This window comes from Narcine bancroftii, chromosome 2 (genome assembly GCF_036971445.1).
Source record: "Narcine bancroftii isolate sNarBan1 chromosome 2, sNarBan1.hap1, whole genome shotgun sequence".
In the NCBI taxonomy this organism is placed as follows: Eukaryota; Metazoa; Chordata; class Chondrichthyes; order Torpediniformes; family Narcinidae; genus Narcine; species Narcine bancroftii.
The window spans coordinates 313,021,618-313,045,214 of record NC_091470.1 but is presented as its reverse complement, the minus strand read 5'-3'; the positions used below and the strand labels follow the sequence as shown (position 1 = coordinate 313,045,214).

General features: G+C 38.4%; 1 protein-coding gene across 13 annotated transcripts in view; it reads left to right on the top strand.

Annotated features, from left to right (window-relative positions):
- Positions 1 to 23,597, top strand: part of trappc9 (trafficking protein particle complex subunit 9) — a 650,990-nt gene that overhangs the window by 317,848 nt on the left and 309,545 nt on the right. For 12 of the 13 annotated variants that reach the window (XR_011352375.1, XM_069921673.1, XM_069921672.1 and 9 more), the window contains one exon: positions 6,434 to 6,544. Coding sequence is in view for 12 of the 13 variants with exons in the window: in XM_069921673.1 (XP_069777774.1) it covers positions 6,434 to 6,544 (111 nt within the window). In the remaining variant the exon portion in view is untranslated. Of the gene's footprint in view, positions 1 to 6,433; positions 6,545 to 7,799; positions 7,930 to 23,597 lie in introns of those variants that run through there. The other variant, XM_069921684.1, reaches the window with a different exon arrangement.

Below are 23,597 nucleotides of genomic sequence, written 5' to 3'. Positions count from 1 at the left end.
GTTTAATTTTGCATTTGAAAATTACCATGAGTCTTAACTTTGTCCCAACAACCATGTGCAATAACACCATGGTAAACCTGGTCCATTCGTGGCCTGTACTTCTGGTTTGCAAAGTATTTACACCTTTCCATTCCGTCCACCTTTACCAATGCAAACAGGTGTTTCTGCCAGTTACATACAATAAACTGGTGGAAGCTTACAACGTTATGATCAAGATCTTATGGTAGTTTCTGTGCAATTTTGTTTTTTGGCATAATACCAGATTTTTCCTGTTCATGAATCGACTGCACCAACTGAATGTAGCCTCAAAATCATCATTGAGATTTGGGTGCAACTTTGCCCACTTATTTTATTTCAGGTGATTATGTAGCAACCTTGCCTCTGTTCACGTATCCATTCTGCAATGTGATTTTGCAACTCTGGGCAACAAATGATTCCTTTTCTCAAAGAACGTTCCTTTTTTGGTATTTTTCTTAATGTTTCTTCTTTCTTCCTCCAATCTCTTACCAACTTCTTATGCACATCAAATTTTCTTGCAGCAGTGCAGTTGTTGGTTTTCTTGGCCATTTCTATCACTTTCAACTTAAAGCTCGCTTCATATTTTTGTCATGTGCTATGTTGTGTCGATGGGCTTTTCATGAAAGCAATCACCCCCAGCCAACATCCAGTGGATCAATCTGCGCAGTCTATAGGGGTTGACATATACGCTGGTCAATGACTTACCTCAGGCATTGTGAGCTTTGGGGGTCAACTCAACAGGGCACTTCAGGCAGACAGAAAATGGGGATCATCTTATATTCAAAATATACCATAAAACCTTTAAAATGAGGCTAAAAAGGGTCGACTTGTACGCTGGTCATCTTGTATGCTAAAATAGATGGTAAATAAATTTCAGATTGCAGACACCATCAGAATCGACAATAAACCAAGTTTATTGAGAGGATAGGGGAACGATAAATTGTCATCTTTCATTTACACATTAAACTGAGACTTATTCTGCCCATTTTCAAGTGAATTTAATTACATTGTTCCAAAGTTCAGATTTATTGTCAGAGAGCGCACATGACATCACATTACAGCCTTGACATCTATTTTACTGTGGACCAGGTAGTACTTCTACTTAACGGGAATGCAAAAAATTGTATTCCCGATACATATACAAAAGAGAGAAATGTAAACAAGGAAAGAAATGTAAATAAACCATTGTTGAATCCATTTCGCTACTTTAACATTAATATCTAATGCTTGAACCTTGCTAACTAACCACTTATGCAGAACCTTGTCAAAGGCCTTACTAAAGTCCATATAGACAACATCCACAGCCTTCTCCTCGTCAACCTTCTTAGTAACCACCTCAAAAAACTCTGTAAGATTTTTGAAACATGATCTACCATGTACAAAACCATGTTGACTACTCCTAATCAATCTGTCTTTCCAAATAATTGTATATACCATCTCTAAGAACACTCTCCATTAATTTACTCAACACCAACATCAAACTCACAGGCCTGTAATTGCCAGGTTTACTTTGTAAAAAGCGGAGCAACATGAGCTACCCTCCAATCCTCTGGCACCTCCCCTACAATGATGACATTGTTGTAATGTGCTTTTACTGTATGTACAGTAAATTTTCAGATGTTTAGCTTAATATGAGCCAATTTATGTTTGAAGTTTCACTGTATGTTTAATTAAAAATAAAAAAAGTAGGCGAGTGATTTTATGGCCTATCTTTATCTCCCCCCCCCAGTCCAGATTCCCTTCTAGTTGGAATATGTCTTTGTTTAGCGTAAATCAGAAACAGTGCAATTACTTTAAAGTACCACTTTATTATTCTATTATTCGAATAATTCTGAATTTTGAAAAGTATCTGGTCCCAAGGCTTTTGGATAAAAGATTAAGCACCTGTACAATGGCAATTTAGGTGCTGTGGAGCAAATTATGGATTCTTAAAGCAGTCATTGTAATTTGGGTGGACTCTGATGAACCCACATTCTATTTCTGGTTTGCGCAAGGTTTATCTCGGATGGTTGCATTGGAAAAAATACTACAATTGTGAGCAGAATTAAAGAGCAAAAGTTTCAGTAAAAGATCTTGATATTAGATGGTTACTCGGTTTATCTGTGTTGTCACATTTTGTCCCCTCATGCTTGTAATTTGCGATATTGATGGTGTCTTTGATAGGCTTGAGAAAAGTTTGCAATAGCTGTAAAGTCCCATATCAGAATGGCAGCCCCTATTACAATTGCTATACTTGATTGTGAAGTTAGCTGCGTTCATGTGACATTAATTGTTCTTGCACGTTCTTTTCTCCCTTGCACTTGGCGTCTGCTTTTCTTCACTTTGGTTTGGAAACTTTTTTGATTCCTGAGTTGCTGCTTCCAGACATTCACACTAGTGTTCAGTGCCTCAAGATCCCTGTGACCATCTTTGAAAGCCAGAGGGATGTACATATTGATGTTATTTTTGTTCACTATGTCAATTTGCCACTTCGGTTAACCTGGGATGAACTGTAATAGCCTTTCTGATGTGTAGCCTGATGTCTGTGTCAAGTGAGAGATTGTTAATGATGTTGGATCTTGCTTAAATAAGACTAGTGACATATTCTGAAATGTAGTTGTTAATGTTGATAAAGGGAGACACAGCAATGTTTCCCCCTTGTACACGAGTCATTTTCAAGCCAATGATAGAACCAGAGAACATTACAGCACAGAAACAGGCCCCTTCTAGTCTGTGCTGAACATTTTTCTACCTAATTCCACTGACTTGCACCCAGTCCATAGCCCTCCATACCTCTCCCACCTATGTCCAAATTTTTCTCAAATGTTAAAAGTGAGTCTGCATTCAGCTTGATCCATACTCCCACCACTCTCTGAGTGAAGAAGTTCCCCCTAAACTATTCCCCTTTCACCCTTAACCCGTGTCCTCTGGTTTGCCCTCAGTGGAAAGTGCCTACCTGCATATAATCTGTCTATATCCTTCATAATTTTAAATACCTCTCTCAAATATCCCGTCATTTTTCTACGCTCCAGGGAATAAAGTCCTAACCTGTTTTGCTCCTGAAGTCTGGTCAAGATCCTAGTAAATCTTCTCTGCACTCTTTCGATCTTATTGATATATTTTCTATAGTTTGGTGACCGAAACTGCACTCAATACTCCAAATATGGCCTCACCAATGTTTAATATAATTTTACCATAACATCCCAATTCCGATTGTCAATACTTTGATTTATGAAGGCCAATATGCCAAAAGCTCTCTGTACAAGCCTATCTACCTGTGACAACAGTTTCTGGGAATTATGTATCCGCATACCCTCATCCCTGTGTTTTACCACACTCCTCAGTTTCCTATTTTCCCTGTGCGTCCTTTCTTGGGTTAGCCTTCCAAAATGCAACACCTCACACTTGTTTTTATTAAATTCCATCTTCAGTACTTAAGCCCATTTTCTCAGCTGGTCTGGATTCCTCTACAAGCTTTGAAATATGTAGAAAGTTAAAATCTCCTTCGATCATACCTTGTGTTTCCTGCTCCTGTATGCTATCTCTCTACAGATTTGCTCCTCCATTTCTTGTTGATTATTGGGAGGTATAAAATACAACCCCATGAGTGTGGTCATACCTTTCCTGTTCCTCAGCCCCATCTATATAACCTCAGAAGAAGTCCTCTGTCCTGCCTGAGCACACCTGTAATATTTTCCCTGACGAGAAATGCCACTCCTTGCCCTTTCATTTAAACCCCCCCCCCCCCCCACCGTTCTATCATGTCTGAAGCAATGGAAGCCTGCCCCTCCTGCAACCAAGTTTCACTAATGATCACAATGTCATAATTCTACATGCCAAACCACACTCTAAGCTCATCTGCCTTTCCTACAATACTCCCTGCATTGAAATAGATGCACTTGAGATCATTTACACCACATTCAACCTGTTGACTTCTAATGTTATTTGCAATTTTCACATAATTTTTACCCTTGTCTCTCTGCTCTGACCCTCTGGTTCCCATCCCCTTAAAAATTTAGTTTAACCTCCCCTCCCACCCCCCCCCCCCCCCCCCAAGAGCAACAATATCAAACCTTCCCTCAAGGATATTAGTCCTCCTTCAGTTCAGATGCAAACTGTTCTGCTGGAACAGGTCCCACCTTCTCTGGAAGAGAGCCCAATGATCCAGAAACTTGAAGTCCTCCCTCCTCTGCTATGTCTTTAGCCATCTGGTAAGCTGTATTGTCCTCCTACCTCTAACCTCACTGGCATGTGACACAGGTAGCAATCCTGAGATCAAAACTCTGGAGGTCCTCTCCTTCAATCTAGCACCTAACTCCCTGAACTCTCCTTGCAGAACCTTCTCATCTTTCCTACCCATGCCTTTGGTCCCTATATGAACCTCGGCATCTGGTTTCTCACCCTCCTTCTTGAGAATGTAGTGAATTTGGTCTGAAATATTGTGGATCATGGCACGAGGGAGGCAATGTACTATCCAGGATTCTTGATGCCTTTCACAGAACCCCTTTGTCTGTCCCCTAACTATGGAATCCTCTATCACTACAACACACCTCCTCCCTTACCTTCTTGGCCACAAGACCAGACTTCATGCCAGAGACTTGATCGCTGTGGCTTGTCCCCTGTCGGTCTCTTCCCCCACCACCCCCCTCCCCCCACCTGCCACCACCACAGTATCCAAAATGGTTTTATTTATGGGAATGGCCTCAGGGGGTGCCTTTTCCTCTCCCATCTGCCCTCCTAGATGTGATAGTGTCCCTGTAACTCCTGTTCATCACTCTCTCTGCTTCCTGAATTATCCGAAGATCATCCAAATCCAGCTCCAATTCCTTAATTCAGCTGGAGCTGGATCCACTTTTGACAGATGAAGTTGTTAGGGATGAGGCCAAAGTTGTGGTGCATATGGTAACATTGGTTCATGAGGTAATTCTCTCAGTGGGCCAAGGAATGCAGATGTATTTCATTCTAAAAAAAATCTGAGACTTCATAGGTGGAATTTCATTAATTTTACTGTGAGGTGTTGCATTTTGGTCAGTTGAACCAGGCACAACTTGCACAATGTACGGTGGGGTCTTGAGAGTTGTAGAACAGTGAGACTGAGAAGTACAGGTACATAGTTCCATGGAAATGGTGCACAGATAGACAAGTCATGTTTGCCTTCATTGGCCAAGATTCCAAATATGTTGAGAAAGTAGAGATATTGGTGTGCCGTCTTTACAGTTGCCTCTGTGTTGATTCCAGGAGAGGTCCTCTGATGTTTGGCATGCTGGAATTTGAAGAAATCAAGGATCTATGTGCAGAAGGATGGGCATATTTCATATTCCTTAGTTTGATCATGTTTTAACCAGATATAGGAGAAAAAATATACCTATTAGCCCATTATTTCTGTTCTGCCATTCTATCATCCTCCCACCCAACCTTCTCCCTGTAACCCTTGATTCCCTGACTAATACCTGTCAATCTCTGCCTTAAATGCACCCAACGAACTCGCTTCCACAGCCGCCAATGGAAACAAGTTCCACAGACTCGTGACCCTCTGGCTAAAGGAATTTCTCCGCATCTTTTGGATTCAAAATGGCACTAACAGTGCGTCAGAGTCCCACTTGAGCATGGCAGGTTAAAAAAATCAAGTTTTTTCAACTTGTGATGTCATGTCGCAGCCAAACATTTTTGCAGATAACGGATAATTTTGGTAAAATGGTTTTCGGATAAGATGCACCAAAAGGTTGTATGAGTTGAGTGAGGCTCAGTGCAGGGAACGATTGACACTGTCTACCCATTCTTTGTACCCCTTATTCCTGCTAGCATTATCAAGGCTGAATAAATTTTTGTGTGCTTAATTGGTTCTGCTGTTTGTTTTATTACAGTGTGTGTCAACTTTCACATTCTTTTTTGACTATATTATTACAGGGACAAGATTCCACTGATATATATAAGCATTGAATAGTAATTGTACTGTGGGGTATAGTTCTGGGGAATGAATTATAGTTGTTTATTAATATGGTATTGCTGAGATAGGATATAGAATGTTATGCTTTTCACAAAGTATGATACCACCAAGGTTTGGTGCATTGTTTCACTGGACCATGACACTGTGGAAGCATGATCCAGGTAGAGTCTGTAAGAAACAAAGCTCTGTAATTTTTCCTTGGCAAATTTTGCATGATTGATCTCTGAAGTTTTAACAAGAATTTCCAAAATTTTTCCTTTTCGTAAATAAAACCTTGAGCATTAACAGTGACATGAATTTTAGATTTGGCTATATAGCTCATCTCAGTGGCATAAGTGTGTTTTCGAGTTGATATCTGTGCTGTTCTGGATTTGCAATTGACTGCCAAACTTCATTGGAATTAAAATATTTTGATACTTTTTTCATCTGGTTTGTTCAGAGTCCTTTTGCTTTATTGTCCTATTAAAATGTTGAACTCTTTTCCAACAGCACCCGGAAATGTCATCTTCTCTTGGATGTCTTCAACTCAACAGAACACGAGCTGACCATTAGTGCCAAGAATAATGAAGATTTAATTTTGCATGCTGGGGAATGTCAAAGGTAGGTAACTGATATTTAAATTTAATTTATATATACAGCATGGTAACAGGCCATTTTGGCCCACAAGTCTGTGCTGCCCAATTACACCCAATTAACCTACACCCTCAGTGAGTTTTGAACGGTGGGAGGAAACCAGAGCCTCTGGAGAAACCCACACAGACATGGAAAAAAATGTACGAACGGGATTCGAACCTAGGTCCTAAATAGCTGGTGTTGTGAAAGTGTTGCCCAAGCTGTTACACTGATCAGAACCAACTTGGAGTGAAATAATTTTTGACATTCATAATGTACAAACAAAAAATGTAAATAATTATTCTCATTTTGTTTATTTTAAAAAATTGATTTGTTGAAATTATTTTGACAGAAGCTATTATTTAGGTATTTTGAATGAATATGTGCTTTTGTATACCCTGATTTGTAATAATGTGCCATTGTAGCAAGTACAAACTAAATGAATTGCTGTGGAAAAACTGAAACTTAAATTCAGACAAAACACCAGCACAATGAAGTAGCTCGTGAAGCTGCTGCCTTATAGTTCCCATCATTCACATTCAAACCTGAATACAGGAGCTACCTATGCTATCAGCATGTTCTCCCTGTGACAGGGTGGTTTCCTTAGGTGCAGCAATTTCTTCCCATATTCCAAATGTGTCTAGGTTTGTAAGTTCATTGGACCCTGTAAATTGCCTCTAGTATGCAGGTGAATGATATAATCAGGGGAGAATAGATTGCATTTTCTAAAAAATAGGTTTTGTGTTAAATAGCAGTTTATAGTCACTCAGATAAGGCGAATAGAAGTTTGTTCTCTAAATTCTCTTTTACTCATTATTTTGCCTAGGTAAATAGCTTCATTTTTTTCAAAATAATTTCTGTCATTGGCAAATTGAAAATATTCTGTACTTTATTAAAATGATATCAGAAACCAATTAATCTGTTGATCATTAACAGATTAAATAAAAACCCAAGCACAGCTGTCACCAATTACAGTGCAATCAGGTTAGATCACAATCTTTTCAAAGCAAAATGAGAAAAATCCTCAGTAGGTCAGATACTATCTGATGGTACAAGTTAAAATACTATTCATTTGCTTGTGAATGCCAATTTAGGTTTAGATAACTTCTGTTGACAAGTGACCTTTAATGTTAATGAAACTGGTTGTGCCGTTAAAACGAATGCACTTCTCAGCCAGACTGCATTAAATGCAAGTGTTAAGGTCTGCCATGACTGACTGAGTTTATTTGCCCTTGCTCTTTAGTTACTTTGGAATCAACATACAACATTGATGAAAGGAACACTTGTACAAGTTCAATTATAACCCACTATTTGGACAGATACTAATCTATTAATAATAAGATGATCACTGAAAAAAAATCAAAAGATCTCAACCAAGTAATTTTTTTTAACTTTATTTTTTGGATGTTTATGCTTAAGTAAAAGACTTTGAAGGACTTCTGTACACTATGTTTTTGGATGATAAGGTGGGGATGATGATCCATGACTACTTTTCATATTGACCATATAATCTCTCACTACTTCACTAACAGGGCAAATGACAAATGAAGGATGTTCTCAATTTCTTTATAAATAATATTGTCCATCTAATCTGGAGTCTTTACTTTGTATTCTATCCCCTAGCCCAGCAAGTCAAACCTAATAAGGTTGCCAACATTCCCCTAATCTCCCAATTATTGCCCTAATCCTGAGACAAGCTCTCTCTAATTTCTGTCTTCAGATAGGCACCGTTTAAACTGAAATTGTCCACCTCCTGCGAAGAACTTATTCCCTTTAAACCCCTGGGTAATTGTGGAAGGGTGAATCAAGGAGTCAACTGACAGGGAAACTGGTAAACTAATTGACAAGGTGCCATATAAGACGTTGCTGCACAAGTTTAGAGCAAAAGGTACAGGAGGAAGTGAGTTTGCATGCATTGAAAAATGGCTGTCACATGGAAAACAGTTGGAATAAACAAGGTGAAGAGAAGTAACTAGTGGAGTATACTCAGGATCGATCATTGACCCTCAATTGTTTACCATATATTTTAATAAAGTGGAAGATTCTTAATTAATCAATGATACAAAATTGGTGGAAAGTTTATTGTGATGGATGAGGTAGAGGTATACAAAAGTATGGTGGTGGGGGAGGGGGGCGGGATGTTGGTACAAACGGGAAAAATGCAACCAGGCTTTTCCACTGAGGTTGGGTGAGACCAAATGTTTAGGGGGAACTTCTTCAATTAGTGAGTGGTGAGAGGCACCAGTGGAATTGGTGTGTGCAGGTTTGATGGCAGCAGTGAAGAGAAATTGGGAAATGGGAAATGTACGTGAATGGGAAATGTGGGGGCGGAGGGGGTTTATGGGTTAGTGGGCTATGATTGGGGTGCAAATTTATGGGACTACACAGAAAAATAGTTTGGCATAGACTAAATGTGCCAAAGAGTCTGTTTCTCTGTTACAGTGTTCTAAGATTTTTCTGCTTCTATGAGGACATTGTGATTTCACAACTGAGTATAGAAATAGAATGTAAACATGTCAAATGGGATTTCATTTGGGAAGTGGTTGAGTGCACGAGGAGAAAAAGAGCAGATTGTCTTCGACCACATTGTTCCCCAACCAGAAGGCCCTGGATGAATCAGGGGATTTGCAACCTGCTGAAGGCGTTTAAGGACGGGGATCAAGATCTCTAAAAAAAGAACAGATATGACCTGCAGAAACCATCTCTGAGGCAAAGTGGCAATTACAGAGGAAGCTAGAGACAGATACACACCAGCTATGGCAGGGAGTGCAGGCCATTACAGCATGCGAAGGTGAACACCATAAAGGGATGTGATGAACTGAGCACCTTCTATGCCAACTTTCACTCCTTTTTATTCCCATAACTTTAAATGTTGATATTAATCATAAATGGTAAAAGCTTATTCTGAAACAAAGGTGTCTTAGCTGAAATTTTACCTTCCGTACCCAAGTTCTTGTCCTAACTCAAACAAATGTTTCAATACCAGTAAATTATAACTACGTAATAACTGAGAATTCCATCAATAAATAAATTGATCCATCTTCTTTTCTCCAATCTGAGATAACTCAATATTGGCCCATTCCAAGGTGCTGTCCACTTGAAACATCCTCTTTATAAGTTTTAACTGTGCTGATTCATAATAATTTTGAAAATTAGGTAATTGTAAACCTCCTAATGCATGTTAATTTTTGTAATGAAACTTGCCATTTTATCTTTCTAGAGAAACTTTCTTACCAAATAATTTAAATCCTGAAAAAATTTATGTTATCTTACATGGAATAGATTGAAACAAATATTGAATTAGAGGAAAAATATTCATTTTAATACAATTCACCGATCCCACCAACATTGTTGAAATCTTTCCACCTATTCAAGTCATCTTTAATTCTAGCTAGTAATGGTAAATAATTTAATGCAAATAAATGTTCATAATTATGATCAATAATAATACCCAAATATTTAAAATGATCAGACCATCTAAATTTTACAATCTGTCTATATGACAAATAATCCATTTCCACCAAAGGCATAATTTCACTCTTCTCCCAATTTACTTTATAACCAGATAACACTCAATACTGTTCCAAACAGTTATGTAATATCTCCAAAGCCCATGAAGGATGTGTTAAATATACCAACACATCATCTGCAAACAAGTTTATCTTGTATTCATTAGAATTCACTTGGGATATTTCGAAATGCCTCCATTAATTCATTGTCAGTAAAACAAGCATCCAACTCCTTAACATCCTTATCATTTAAAGAAGGCAAAGTTAAACCAGATAAAAATCTTCAATAGCACCCTTGTCTTGCTCTGCCTCAGACGTATACAACTTCTCATAAAACCTACAACACCCTAACATTAATTTCTTGAGGTTTATAGGTAATTTTCAACTAATACCGAATGGCATTTATCATTCTAGATGCTTGTTCTGTTAAGACTTTATGCGCTCTCTCCCCTAAATTCATAATACCGTTGCTTAGTCCTCAGTAAAAGCCTTTCAAATTTATAAGTTTGTAAAGAATTATACTGTAATTTTAAATTAACTAAGTATTTTTTAAACATCAATTGAACTACATTGTGAATCTTTCTCCAGAATCTTCTCCAACTTATCAGCTTCAGCCATTTGCCGTTTCTTAACTTTAATTATATAACTGATAGTTTGTCTCCATAAATAAGGTTTCAAAGAGTCCCACAAGACAAATTTAGAGACAACTGAACCCACATTTATCTTCAAAAAACTTTGAATGTGGTCCTGTATAAATTTACAAAACTTTACAAAACTCCAGATCTTTAAGAAGGAATTAAATCGCCACCGATACACGTTCTCCATCCTCTCCGAAGCACTACAAGTAATCAACAACAAAGAGAGATCAGGCAAAATCCTAGGTTTATACACAGCCTCTGTAATTCGACCTTGCAATTGCGCCGACACAAAGAACAAATCTATTCATGATAAAGAATCATGCCGAAATGAATAAAATGAAAAATCTTTCTTTAGGATTTAATTTTCTCCATATATCGACTAAATTCAACTCCTTCATTAACTCCATCGATTGTTTAGCAATTTTATTAATTACTGTCTTTGGAGATTTATCCAATAATGGATCTAAACAACAATTAAAATCACCTCCTATCATAATTTTATCGTAAGCCTGATTCAAATTAATAAAAGAATCCACCATAAATTGTTCATCATCAGTATTCAGAGCATAAACATTCATTAAAGTCCAAGATTCAGATAAAATTGTACAATCAACAGTCAAAAGTCTACCCCACTAAATCTGCTTGTTTAACCTCTGTAATGTTGCTATTATTTGCTTTGCCCCTGTCTCAGTACAGCTGCAGATGAAGTCCTTATTTCTGCCCTTGATTTGTCTAAACTAGACTGTTTGAATTGACTCATGGATGAGCTATTTTACACCTTAGTCCTTTGAATCCTGAATTTGAGTCTCTATCATTCCAGAATTTAATTCCTGCTTGGACACCTTGCTCAATGTTCTGCAGCCAATAATTTGTTTCCTCAGAACGTTTTGTGAAATACACCTCTAACTTAGCAATGCACTCTTATATTTCCTTATAATTTGGTGTCACAATTTATTTGATGAAGCTTCGTTAATAGTTTTCTTTATTGAATGTTATATAGAAATACATTTATTTTTAAATGTGAAACAAGGTTCAATATACACAGCATGTTGTTGGTACACATATCAGAATCAGAATTTTTTGTCACGAACAAGTCATGAAATTCAGTGTTTTGCGGCAGTCAAAGGGCAAATGTTCATATTATAACCATCTTACAACATTGCTATAATTAAAATAGTAGTGCACAAAATGTATGGCAGTGTTTTCGTTCATTGATTTTTCAGGAATTTGATGGCAGCAGGGAAAAAGTTGTCTGTGCTGTTGAGTGTTCATCTTTGGGCTCCTGTACCTATTTTCCTGATGGTAGCAGAGTGAAGAGGACATGGCCTGGGTGGTGGGGGTCTTTGAAGATAGAAGCTATTTTTTTTAAGATACTACCTAATGTAGATGTCCTTGAAGGAGTGAAGTTTGGTGCCTGTGATGTCGCAGGCTGAGTTAACAACCCTCTGGAGTTTTTTTTTTTGGCTTAAGATTTGGCACCCCCACACCAGTCAGTGATCCAACTAGCCAGTATGCTCTCCACGGTACACCTGTAGAAGTTTACCAGAGTCTTCAGTGACATAGCAAATCTCCTCAAATACCTCACAAAGTATAGCCACTAGCGAACCTTCTTCAGGATTGCATTAACATGGAGGCTCCAGAGATCCTCGGAGATGTTAACACCCAGGAATTTGAAGTTCTTGATTCTGCCCACTACTGAGCCCTCAATGAAGACTGCCTCTGACTCCCTTTTGAAGTCCACAATCATCTCCTTGGTTTTGCTAGTTGAGCACGTGGTTATTATTATACCATTCAATGAGCTGATCTATCTCCCTCCTGTATGCTTCCTCGTTGCCATTTGTGATTCTGCCGACAACTGTGGTGTCATCGGCAAACTGGTAGATAGCATTGGAATTGTGCCTGGCCACACAGTCATGGGTTTATAATGAGTGGATTAACCAAAAACTGAATAAATATGATACTATAAATAACTAAATCATAATTCATTTTAGATCAAATAAGTTTTCAAATGAATGGCTCTGTAATTAACATGTATGGAAATTAACTCCTAAAGAAAGCAACCATTAACAAAATAATGAGTCTTAACAATTTTGAAAGGACTGACTGCAATATAATTAAATGAACAATTTTTTTTGCTTAAAAGATACTTCAGCCACAAAATTGAAAGACAACCAGACTTTTTTCAGCAGTAAGGTGCAGCATGTTTTACCCAGAATTTGAACTCCACTTCAATTTACAAACTTTTGCTATTTTTCAATAAAATTAATTAGCTAAGATATTTGTGGATTTTGCTGTATTTAAAAATGGCATATTTAACATATGCAGTGAAATTCTTGCTTGTTGCAGTTACACAGACACAAAATGCACAAATAATAAGTGCAAGTTAAACTGCTTCATGAGAGAATAAAAAGATAGATAAGGATCAGTTGCTTTGTAACTCCAGATATTTCAATATTTTGCATTCAATTGGAAGTCCACTTCAGTACTATGAAACTGAATGTTTGTCAAGGAAATATTTTAATTTCTACATGAGTAAAATTTCATTGTTACTTGAAAACTGATTAGTCATTAATTTATGTACATATTCTTGTACCATGTAGAATTATTTTGCAAATTATCAGCATTTGCTAACATGATGAATTTTAAGGAGCCAAGTCAAAATGTACCCCATCATGTAAGCTGCAATATACATGTCATGTCATCTCTAAAATCTGAATTAAACTGAATACAGCAATTCAAATTAAAATGATGGCAGTACTGTATTGAAAACACTATCTTTTGACTAATGGATTGTTTCTATTACTAGGTAATGGAGAAATCAATCAAATTTTCTTGTTTATAAACAATGCAAATTCATTATGGGTTCATAATATGATGTAAAACACAGAAAATACATTAAAGGAAAATATATTTTCCATTGTGGCTATCTAGCCACAGCACCAAAGTTGCTTATATTCATTGAAAAGCTTTAAGTGAAGGTCTATCTTAGATTTTTGTTACCCTGGGATGATTTAAACTAGCAACAAAAATGCAGCTCTGGCAGATCTACTGTGACAGCAGCCCCCTGCCCTGGTGCAAGCCAGGAAGAGTGGAGTATAGAGCCACAGCACTGCTTTGCCAGGTCCTACTGCCCGGTCCTGATGCCTATTAGATGAGCCAACAGTACTGTTTTTAAATCCTGCAACTACGGAGATCTGTACCCAAGATGACGGGGCCTGTGCTGGTCAGTGTACCACAAGGGGTTGCAGACTCTAGTAGAGCAGCAAACTTGTGCAGAGTACTGGAAACTGGGAAAACACCCCTCTTGTGAGAGGGAGAAGCATGAGAGACAACCCTTCAAGAAAGGTGACCATGGCAGTAAACCAAAACGTGTGTTGCAGTGTTAATATGGAGAAAGGGCAGATGTGCTGGATGCCAGGTTAAAGACCTCTATTTCCCTACTAGACTCACCATTGAGTCCAAAGCAGTTCAGTGAAACACGAATGAGCAGGTCTGCTGCACTTATTTTCAAATTTCAGCTTTACACCAGGCAAGGTTGGTGGCTTGAATTGAGTGTTTTGTTATTGCGGTTAGTATATTGTGATTACATCACCTGCAGTCCAGTGTTAACTGTAAGGAGTCTGTACATTCTTCCCATGTCTGCATGGGTTTCCTCCAGTTTCGTCCCACTCTTCAAAAACCTACGGGGATTGTAGGTTAATTGGTGTATTTGATCGGCACAGGCTCATGGGCCGGAAAGGCCTGTTACCATATATGTCTTAATTTAAATTTTAAAAATTAAGTAGATAGTACAATGCATCATTAGTTTGTCAAACAATGAACACAGAAATAGGCCAATGGAAACCTCATCTACTAACACTTAGCCCAAAACTTTCTATGGAAGTGCTTGTCTGGACTCTTCAGCAATGTTTCAGTTGTCACTATCTGGGTTAAAAAGATCCCCTCCCAATCTTGTGCACCTTAATGTAAATCTATATCTCTACTTTTACCTACCTCTAAAAAAGGAATACTTTCTTGCAATCAACCCAATCTATACCCTGTACGTTCCCTGTTAACATCCTATGCTTCAGGAAATACAGACCTTGTTTCTAGAGTCTCTCCTCATCATCTCAGGCAACATCCAACTGAATCTACTCTGCACCTTTCCACCACAATAACTAGCACTGAGGTGAGAATGTTTTTCTCAGAGAAATGAACCTGAGGAATTAGCTTTCATGTTGGTTTGTGGACGCCAAGCAACTGATGTAAGGAGTAGGTGATGACATTTTAAATCTTAAAAGAGATCAAGGTGTATGGGGTGAAAACAATTAAGATTGATGAAAAGCCATGATTATTTTGAATTGTAGTGCAGACCCAGAAGTTTCTTTTTTTTTGTTTGGGAGTTTATTTAAATTTTTTTAATATAAACCTTTTAATTAGTCTGAGCCGCAGGCATGGCTCAGAACAATTTTCCCATTTCATTTGTGACCATATTTAGCGGTAGCTTGAAAAAGATTAATGATTAGTCTGAAAGGAAAAGAAGGCGGCAGAATTCAAATGGCAGCTGGATTTTATTTTCATCTAAATAAGAACAAACTGGCTTCAATAATTAGAAAATTAGTTAATTGATTTGTTAACATGCTGTCATTCATTTGAAGTTATTTGGCTCTGAACAGCTTTTTGATGAGAAATGCAGATTGGGATTTTTCAGGAAAATTATATTAAAATGAATTGAGGTAATTTTTGTTCAACAACCCTTTAAATACTAACCAAGCATTTAATTTACTGAACCTTACAAAGAGGTTGTGGCTCAAAATGATTGTCTTGAATAAAAAGACATATTGAATCAGTTTAAAAACCTACACTGTTTAAAAACATCAAATCCACACTGCTGAAGATCCAACTGCGTTGGGTAGGTCACGTCTCCAGAATGGAGGACCATCGCCTTCCCAAGATCGTGTTATATGGCGAGCTCTCCACTGGCCACCGTGACAGAGGTACACCAAAGAAGAGGTACAAGGACTGCCTAAAGAAATCTCTTGGTGCCTGCCACATTGACCACCGCCAGTGGGCTGATATCGCCTCAAACCGTGCATCTTGGCACCTCACAGTTCGGCGGGCAGCAACCTCCTTTGAAGAAGACCGCAGAGCCCACCTCACTGACAAAAGACAAAGGAGGAAAAACTCAACACCCAACCCCAACCAACCAATTTTCCCCTGCAACCGCTGCAACCGTGTCTGCCTGTCCCGCGTCAGACTTGTCAGCCACAAACGAGCCTGCTGCTGACGTGGACATTACCCCTCCATAAATCTTCGTCCGCGAAGCCAAGCCAAAGAAAGATATCTAAAGTGAAATCTATTTTCAAATAAATCCAATTAATTTTATAAAAATTGTATTAAAATAGTCTCTTAAAATATAAAATTATGAGCAGTAATGACTTTGGATGTTAAAATTGAAAATGCTGGAATTCTAAGAACAAAAGAATGCAAATAATAAAAGCTACAGTTGGCAGTGGCTCTGAGAGTTTCATTAGGTTGTGGCTGATTCTGTATGTTGTCTATTTTACTGTCCAGTCTTCCATTCCTTTGATACATTTCCTCTTTCTCCTTCAGTGGATAAAAATCTTTTCTTTTGTCTTGAATATATGCAATGACAAAGTATCTATAATTTCTTGAGTAAATCTTAGATTGAAATTCCCACTATGTTTAGCATTTTCCTTTTAATTTTCACCTGCACTTTCTTTGGAATGTTGCAAGGAACAGATTGCTAGGTTATATCAATGACTTTTCATTGAGGGTGAATAGTCATTGATTCAGGTGAAAATTTAAAACATCCAAAGTTTTATCCATATTCAATCAAGAAATGGTGTCACGGATCATGAGTAGGTGGGGCAGTATCCTTCCATTTAAGCAAAATTACACACTTTGCCAAAAGAGAAGCAAAAGAGATAGCCTGACTCTGAACTAAAGGCAAAGAAGCAGCAGCAACATTCCCTCCCATTGTACCCAAGAGGGCCACCAAAGGATTCCGTATTAAATCTATATTGAAAACATTTGACAAAGTATGGAAAACTTTTCTCCAGTATTTTCCTAGACTAGGAAAAATCCAGAACATAGGAATTAAAATGAAATTTCTCCGCTCTTATACCTGACACAACAGGGACTTGGATCAGAATAAAAATGAGACAATTTAGCCTTTGTGCTCTTTGTATTACTTTAAATTATAATAAAACCATGACGAGCACATAACAAAGAATCATTAACATAAGAATGATGCCCCAATTCGCATCGGATATAGTCAAATTTAAATCCTGTTCCCAAGCATTTTTAATTTTAGCTCACAAAGACTGATTTAAACATAACAATTTCATGTAAATAACAGATATTAATCCCTTATAAGAAGACGTTAAATTAAAAAACACATCTACAAAATTTGATTCAGACTTTCTTGGGAAATCAAATAGTTGTGATTCCAGAAAACGCCAGACTTGCAAATATCTAAAAAAAAAATTGAGATTTGGGCAGGTTAAATTTAGCAGACAGTTGCTCAAATGATGCAAAAATACCCATCATTGACAGATCCTTAAATCTTTGAAGACCCTCTCTACACCATCTCTGTAAAAATAGCATTTTGTAAAGAAGGTTGAAAAAAAGTGATTGAATATGATAGAGTTTGGAAGACAGAAATTATGAAATGTAAAATATTTTCTAAACTGTGCCTAAATTCTCAGAATATTTAACATTAAATTATCTTTGAACTGAGTTGAAAATGGAAGTGAAGAGCCATGAAGCACTAAATTAGAAACATTTTGGGGTGAAATTCAGCTCCATTGATACCCATAATATGCAGTCAGAATGATTATGAAAACTAGACAAAAATGTTAGACTTCATACATTGACTGCCCAATAGTAAAATCTAAAATTAGGTAGAGCCATTCCACCATCTCTCTTAGATCTCTGTAGAAGAACTATGAAGGCAAGGATGTTTACTCTTCCATACGTAAGGCCATATAGCCAAGTCAAGTAAAAAAAACAATTTAGGAACAAAAATTGAAACAAATTGAAAAAGCTATTAAAATTAGTATTTTACCTAAATTTTTAATATAATTTATACGGCCAACTAAAGTTGTAGATAAAGGTGACCATTGTGTCGGAAAGCTTCACTGGTTTAAGCACAGCAAGATAATTCTCCTTAAAAAGATGTTTATGATTCTTTGTAATTGTAATAACAAGATAGGTAAATTGACTTTTAACAATCTTAAATGCTACAGAACAATTTAATGGGAGAAGTTCACTTTTATTTATATCCTGAAAATTGACTGAATTGTGAAAGTAATGATATCATATGGGGGAGGGAGGCAACTGGATCTGAGATGAAAAGTAAGAGGTCATCTGCATAAAGGGAAACCATATGTTCAATTCCTTTCCTCCATATCCCAAACATATCTCTACACTCACGAAAAGAAATTGCCAATGGTTTAATCGCCAGATCAAATAATAAAGGACTTAAAGGGCATCCTTGATAAGTGCCACATTGCAGATTGTTGGCTGAGATTGTTGTAAATTAGTAAGAATTGCGGTGGATGGTCATAAGGACAATAGACACCCATCAAGCCAGCACCGCCATTTATTGTGTCATAGCTGATCTTTCTCTTTCAATAATCAATCCCAACCTTATCCCCATAACCCTCAACTTCCCTGCCCACAAGAGCCTTATCCAACTCTCTCAAATCTATCAAGCAAATTCACCCCCACTACCCTCTGTGGCAATGCATTCCACAGATCCACAACTCTCTAGGTAAAAAAATTATCCTAATTTCTGTCTTAAATGGCCTTCCCTGTATTCTTAAACTATGCCCTCTAGTCCTATCTTTCCCACCATCATTGGGAATATGTGCTCTGATTTCACTCCGTCGAGCCCTTTAATAATCCTAAAAACTACAATCATCTCTCCCCTCATCCTTCTAAACTCCATTGCATATAATCCCAGTCTTTCTAACCTATCCGAGTATGACAATCCTGCCATCCCGGGAACTAACCTCATAAATCTGCGCTGCACTCCCTCTATAGCAAGTATGTCCTTTCTTAAATATGGGGACCAGAACTGGACAATACTCAGGTGAGGTCTCACTAGGGCCCTGTACAAGTTCAGGAGGGCAGTAGTAAAATCTAAAATTAGGTACTCCAATCCCCTCTTTATTTAAGCCCACATACCGTTCGCCTTCACTGCTTGCTGAACCTGCATGCTAGTTTTCAATGACTGGTGAATAAGTATGCCCAGATCCTTTTGCATTACCCCACTCCCTGGCTTAACTCCATTTAAATAATATTCTGGTCTCTTGTTTCTGCCTCCAAAATGGACAATCTCGCATTTACTCACATTAAACTTCATCTGCCATCTTTTCGCCCACTCCCCTAACCTGTCCAAGTCCCCCTACAATTTCCTGACATCCTCCTCGCACTTCCAACCACCCAGTTTAGTGTGATCTGCAAATTTGCACTCATCCAAATCATTTACATAAATTATAAACAACTGAGGTCCCAACACCGATCCCTGCGGGACCCAAATCGTCACATTCTGCCATCCAGTAAATGACCCATTTATCCCAACCCTTTGTTTCCTATTTCTCAACTAACGATCTATCTATGACAGCACCCTACCCCCGATACTGTTCTCCTTGATTTTGCTAACTAGCCTCCTGTGTGGGACCTTATCAAAGGGTTTCTGGAAGTCCAAGTACACCACATCCACTGGCTCTCCTGAGTCCACCCTCCCTGTTACATCCTCAAAATTCCAGGAGATTAGTCAAACAAGATTTTCCTTTAAGGAACCCTTGCTGACCAGCACTGATACTATTATTCCTTCCTAAGTGTTCTGCTATTTTTCCTTTAATGATGGATTCCAATATCTTCCCCATCACCAAAGTCAGGCTGACTGGTCTATAATTTCCCGTATTCTCTCTCCCTCCCTCCCTTCTTAAAAAGTGGTACTACATCAGCCACTCTCCAGTCTGCAGGCACTTCCACAGAATCTAAAGAACTTTGGAAAATGTCGACCAGTGCTTCCACAATTTCCAGAGCAACCGCTCTAAGCTCCCTTGGATGGAGCCCATCAGGCCCAGGGGACTTACCAGGCCTCAGCTCTAACAATTTGCTCACAACCACCTGCTTCTGGATCTGGTTATTCATCAGATTCTCTGTTTCCTTTGATGATTTCACCAAGTCCCTAGACACTGCTAGACCCCCCTACCCCTTATCTGATCAGAACCTGATCATTCCTTGGTGAAAACAGATGCAAAGTATTTGTTAAATTCCTCACCCATCTCCATGTTCCCATTGATAATTTCACGTTTCTCTGTTTTTAAGGGCCCAATTTTGGCCCTAACCAATTTCTTTTTACACAACTGAAGCTTTTTGCCATCCCATTTTATATTACTTGCCAATTTACTCTCGTACATCATTTTCCCCTCCCAAATGACTCTTAGTTTCTCTTTTTTTTAAATATAAAGGCTTTCCAATCCTCTAACCTCCTACTCTGCTTTGCCATCTTGTACTTAATTCTTTTGTACCTGATACTGCACTTGATTTCCTTTGTCAACCACAGCTGCCATTTGCTCTTTTTAAAGCCTTTCCTCCTCCTTGGAATGAATATATTCTGAATCCTGTGAAAAATGTCTAGAAATACCTGCCATTTTTGCCCAGTTGTCCTCCCAGCTAGAATGTCCTTCCATTTTATTTTGGCTAGCTCCTCCCTCATACCTGTATAATCACCCTTATTCAGCTGCAGCACTAATGTTTCTGAATTCCTTTTCTTCTCCCTTTCCATTTGCAGATTAAAAGTAATTATATTATGCCACTATTACCTAATGGCACCCCTACCTCAAGGTGTCTTATTAACTCTACGCCATTGCACAGTATGAAATCCAGAATAGACTTCCCCGGTAGGTTCCATCTCAAGCTGCTCCAAGAATGTATCTCTGAGACATTCTATAAACGCACTATTTAATTTTCCCCACACCTACTTGATTTTCCCAGTCCACTTGCAAGTTGAATTAACCCATAACCACTATATCACTACCACTCTGAGATGCCATTCTTAATGCCTTATTTATACTGATTCCCACATCAGAGCCACTGTTCGGAGGTCTATATATGACCCCCATTATGGTTCTTTTGCCGTTGCAATTTCTCAACTCTATCCAAACAGACTCTACTCCACCTGATTCAATGTCTTTCCTTTCCAGCATCTGAATTTCATTCTTCACCAACAGAGCCACCCCACCTCTTCTACCTAACTTTCTGTCTTTTTGATAGGTTGTATACCCTAGAACATTAATTTCCCAACCCTGTCCCTCCTGCAGCCATGTCTGTTACTCCGATAACATCATAACCTTCAATGTCCATTTGCTCCTCAAGCTCATCCATTTTATTCCTGATACTCTGTGCATTTTCATATACAATATCTTGAAACTGTACCACCCTGCTCTCTCCAAATTGCTGCCTGACACCCTCTCTGAAACTCTCCTATCTCTCTTTGCTCCCTCCTGCTTTGAGATTTCACAGCCTATCAGAGCTACCTCTATGTTTCCCTTCAGTCCATTTCCCTATCAGTCTGGTTCCCCTCCCCCTGCCAATTCAGTTTAAAACATATCCAACAGCATTGGTAAACCTTACTGCAAGTATATTGGCCCCCACTTTGGATTCAGGCGCAACCCATCCTTCCTGTAGAGGTCATGTCTCCCCCAGAACAGATCCCAATGGTCCATGAACCCGAAACCTTGCACCCTGCACCATTCTTCCAGCCATGCATTTAACTTCCTATTTTTTTCATTTTTGCCCTATCCCGCACGCAGCACATGTAGCAACTCTGAGATTATGACCCTGGTCATGCTTTTTAATCTCCATCCTAGCTCACAGTACTCCCTCTTCAGGATCTCCTCCCTCAGTTTGTCTATCTCATTGGTACCCACATGTACCAGGATGTCCGGCTGCTCACATATTCCTCAGAATACTATGAGCCCTGTCAGAGATATCCCGCACTCTGGCTCCTGGGAGGCAACATACCTGCAGGAATACTTGTCAGGCACACAGAACCTTCTCTCTGTTCCCCTGATGATGGGAGTCCCCAATGACCACCTTCTCCCTCCTCCTTCCATTCTGCACCACTCGCTCCCTTGGACCAACCTCAGACTGGCCATCTTCCCCAACATCATCCAGAACAATATATTTGTTGCTAAGAGTAATAGCTACTGGAGTGATCTCCACTAACTGAGCAACTTTCCTTCTACCTTTGGCGGTAGTCCACTTACCTGACCCCCCCCCCCCCCATATGGGGGTAACCACCTGCTTGGAAGTCATGTCAATAACTTCCTCACTTTCCCTAATAAGCCTCAGATCATCAAGCTGCAACTCCAGTTCCTTAATTTTATCCTTTAATAGTTGTGTCCCGGTACACCCCTTGCACACATGCACTCTGGGAAGGGTAAAGGTCCTCTCACTTGCCTCCTTACTTTCCCTGATGAGCTGTTGGTCCTCAAGCTGGAGCTCCAGATCACTAACCCAGTCTCTAAGGAACTAAGGTTCCCACATCTGGCAACTTGAGCAGATAACTAACCCCATAGGCATGTCTCAGCCCTTTAATATAAACTCACCTATGAAGAGTAAATAGGAAAGCCCACCTTTCTCCTCGCCTGCTTTACCCAAAGCCTGATGGGCCAAAGCCTGGAGGTCCTACTGCTCCACTCACTAGCTTAGGCCACTCCCTGTACCTGCCCTCTTATTCATTGGCCTATTAACCAATTAATTAATTAAACCTGACCCAGTAAAATACTGCTTACTTGTTCACCTCTTCTTTCCTCTGCTCCCTCGAGTGATCGACCAGGCCCCGGTCAGTGCCCTTTTATAGCCCTTACCTTCCCGGCAGCCTCTAAATAATTTAACCCATGTAATAAAATCAGAACTAGAATTAAAATTTTCAAGGGTTGTAAACGGATATGCCCATTTTATTCAATCAAAAGCTTTTTCTCCACCCAATGAAAGAATACACTCAGGAATTTTCCCAGAGGGAAAATACATAATATTCATTAGGCAACATTTATTAAAATAGGAATATCAATTTTTAATAAACTCCATCTGATCTTCAGGAATAACTGATGTTAAAATGTTTTCCATCCTATTGGCTAAAATTTTAGCATCAACATTCAGTAAGGAAATCAGTCTACAAGAGGAACATTCAGTTGTGTCTTTACCTTTCTTCGCAGTTAAATATGTGCAAATTTCATTAAATGAATCTGGAAACTTCCACTGTTTAAATGAATCTGAAAACACCACATACGAATGTGGTGTGAGTAGTTGAGAAAATAATTTTAAAAGCTCCACTGGAGACCTATTGAGTCCAGGGCCCTTTCCAGATAGTAATGACGAAATAGCAACCATTATTTTCTCTTGTGAGCTAGATTCATCCAGTCTAATTTGACTATCTGAAGAAATCTTGGGGATATTCAATCTGTCTAAAAAATATTCTTCATCAAATTACTGTCATTCTTACATTCAGAAGGGTATAATTTAGAGTAAAATTTTTTAAATGGATCATTTATATCAGAATGATCTGAAGTCAAAATACCATTATCTTAATGAACCTTTGTAATATGCCATTTAGCAGCAAATTTCCTCAGTTGGTTAGCCAAAAACTTACCCGATTTATCACCAGGAATGTATAATTGACTTTTAGATTTCAAAAGTTGGTGTACAACTGAATATATTGAGATAAGATCAATTTTTTTTAGTTCAATCCATTTTTTGTATACATCTGAGTTTTTAGTTTGAGTGTACTGTTGATCTAATTGTTTAGTTTGTTTAATTAACTCATATTTTCTTTATTATTTTTCCTTTTTTTATTAACAGTATACAAAATGA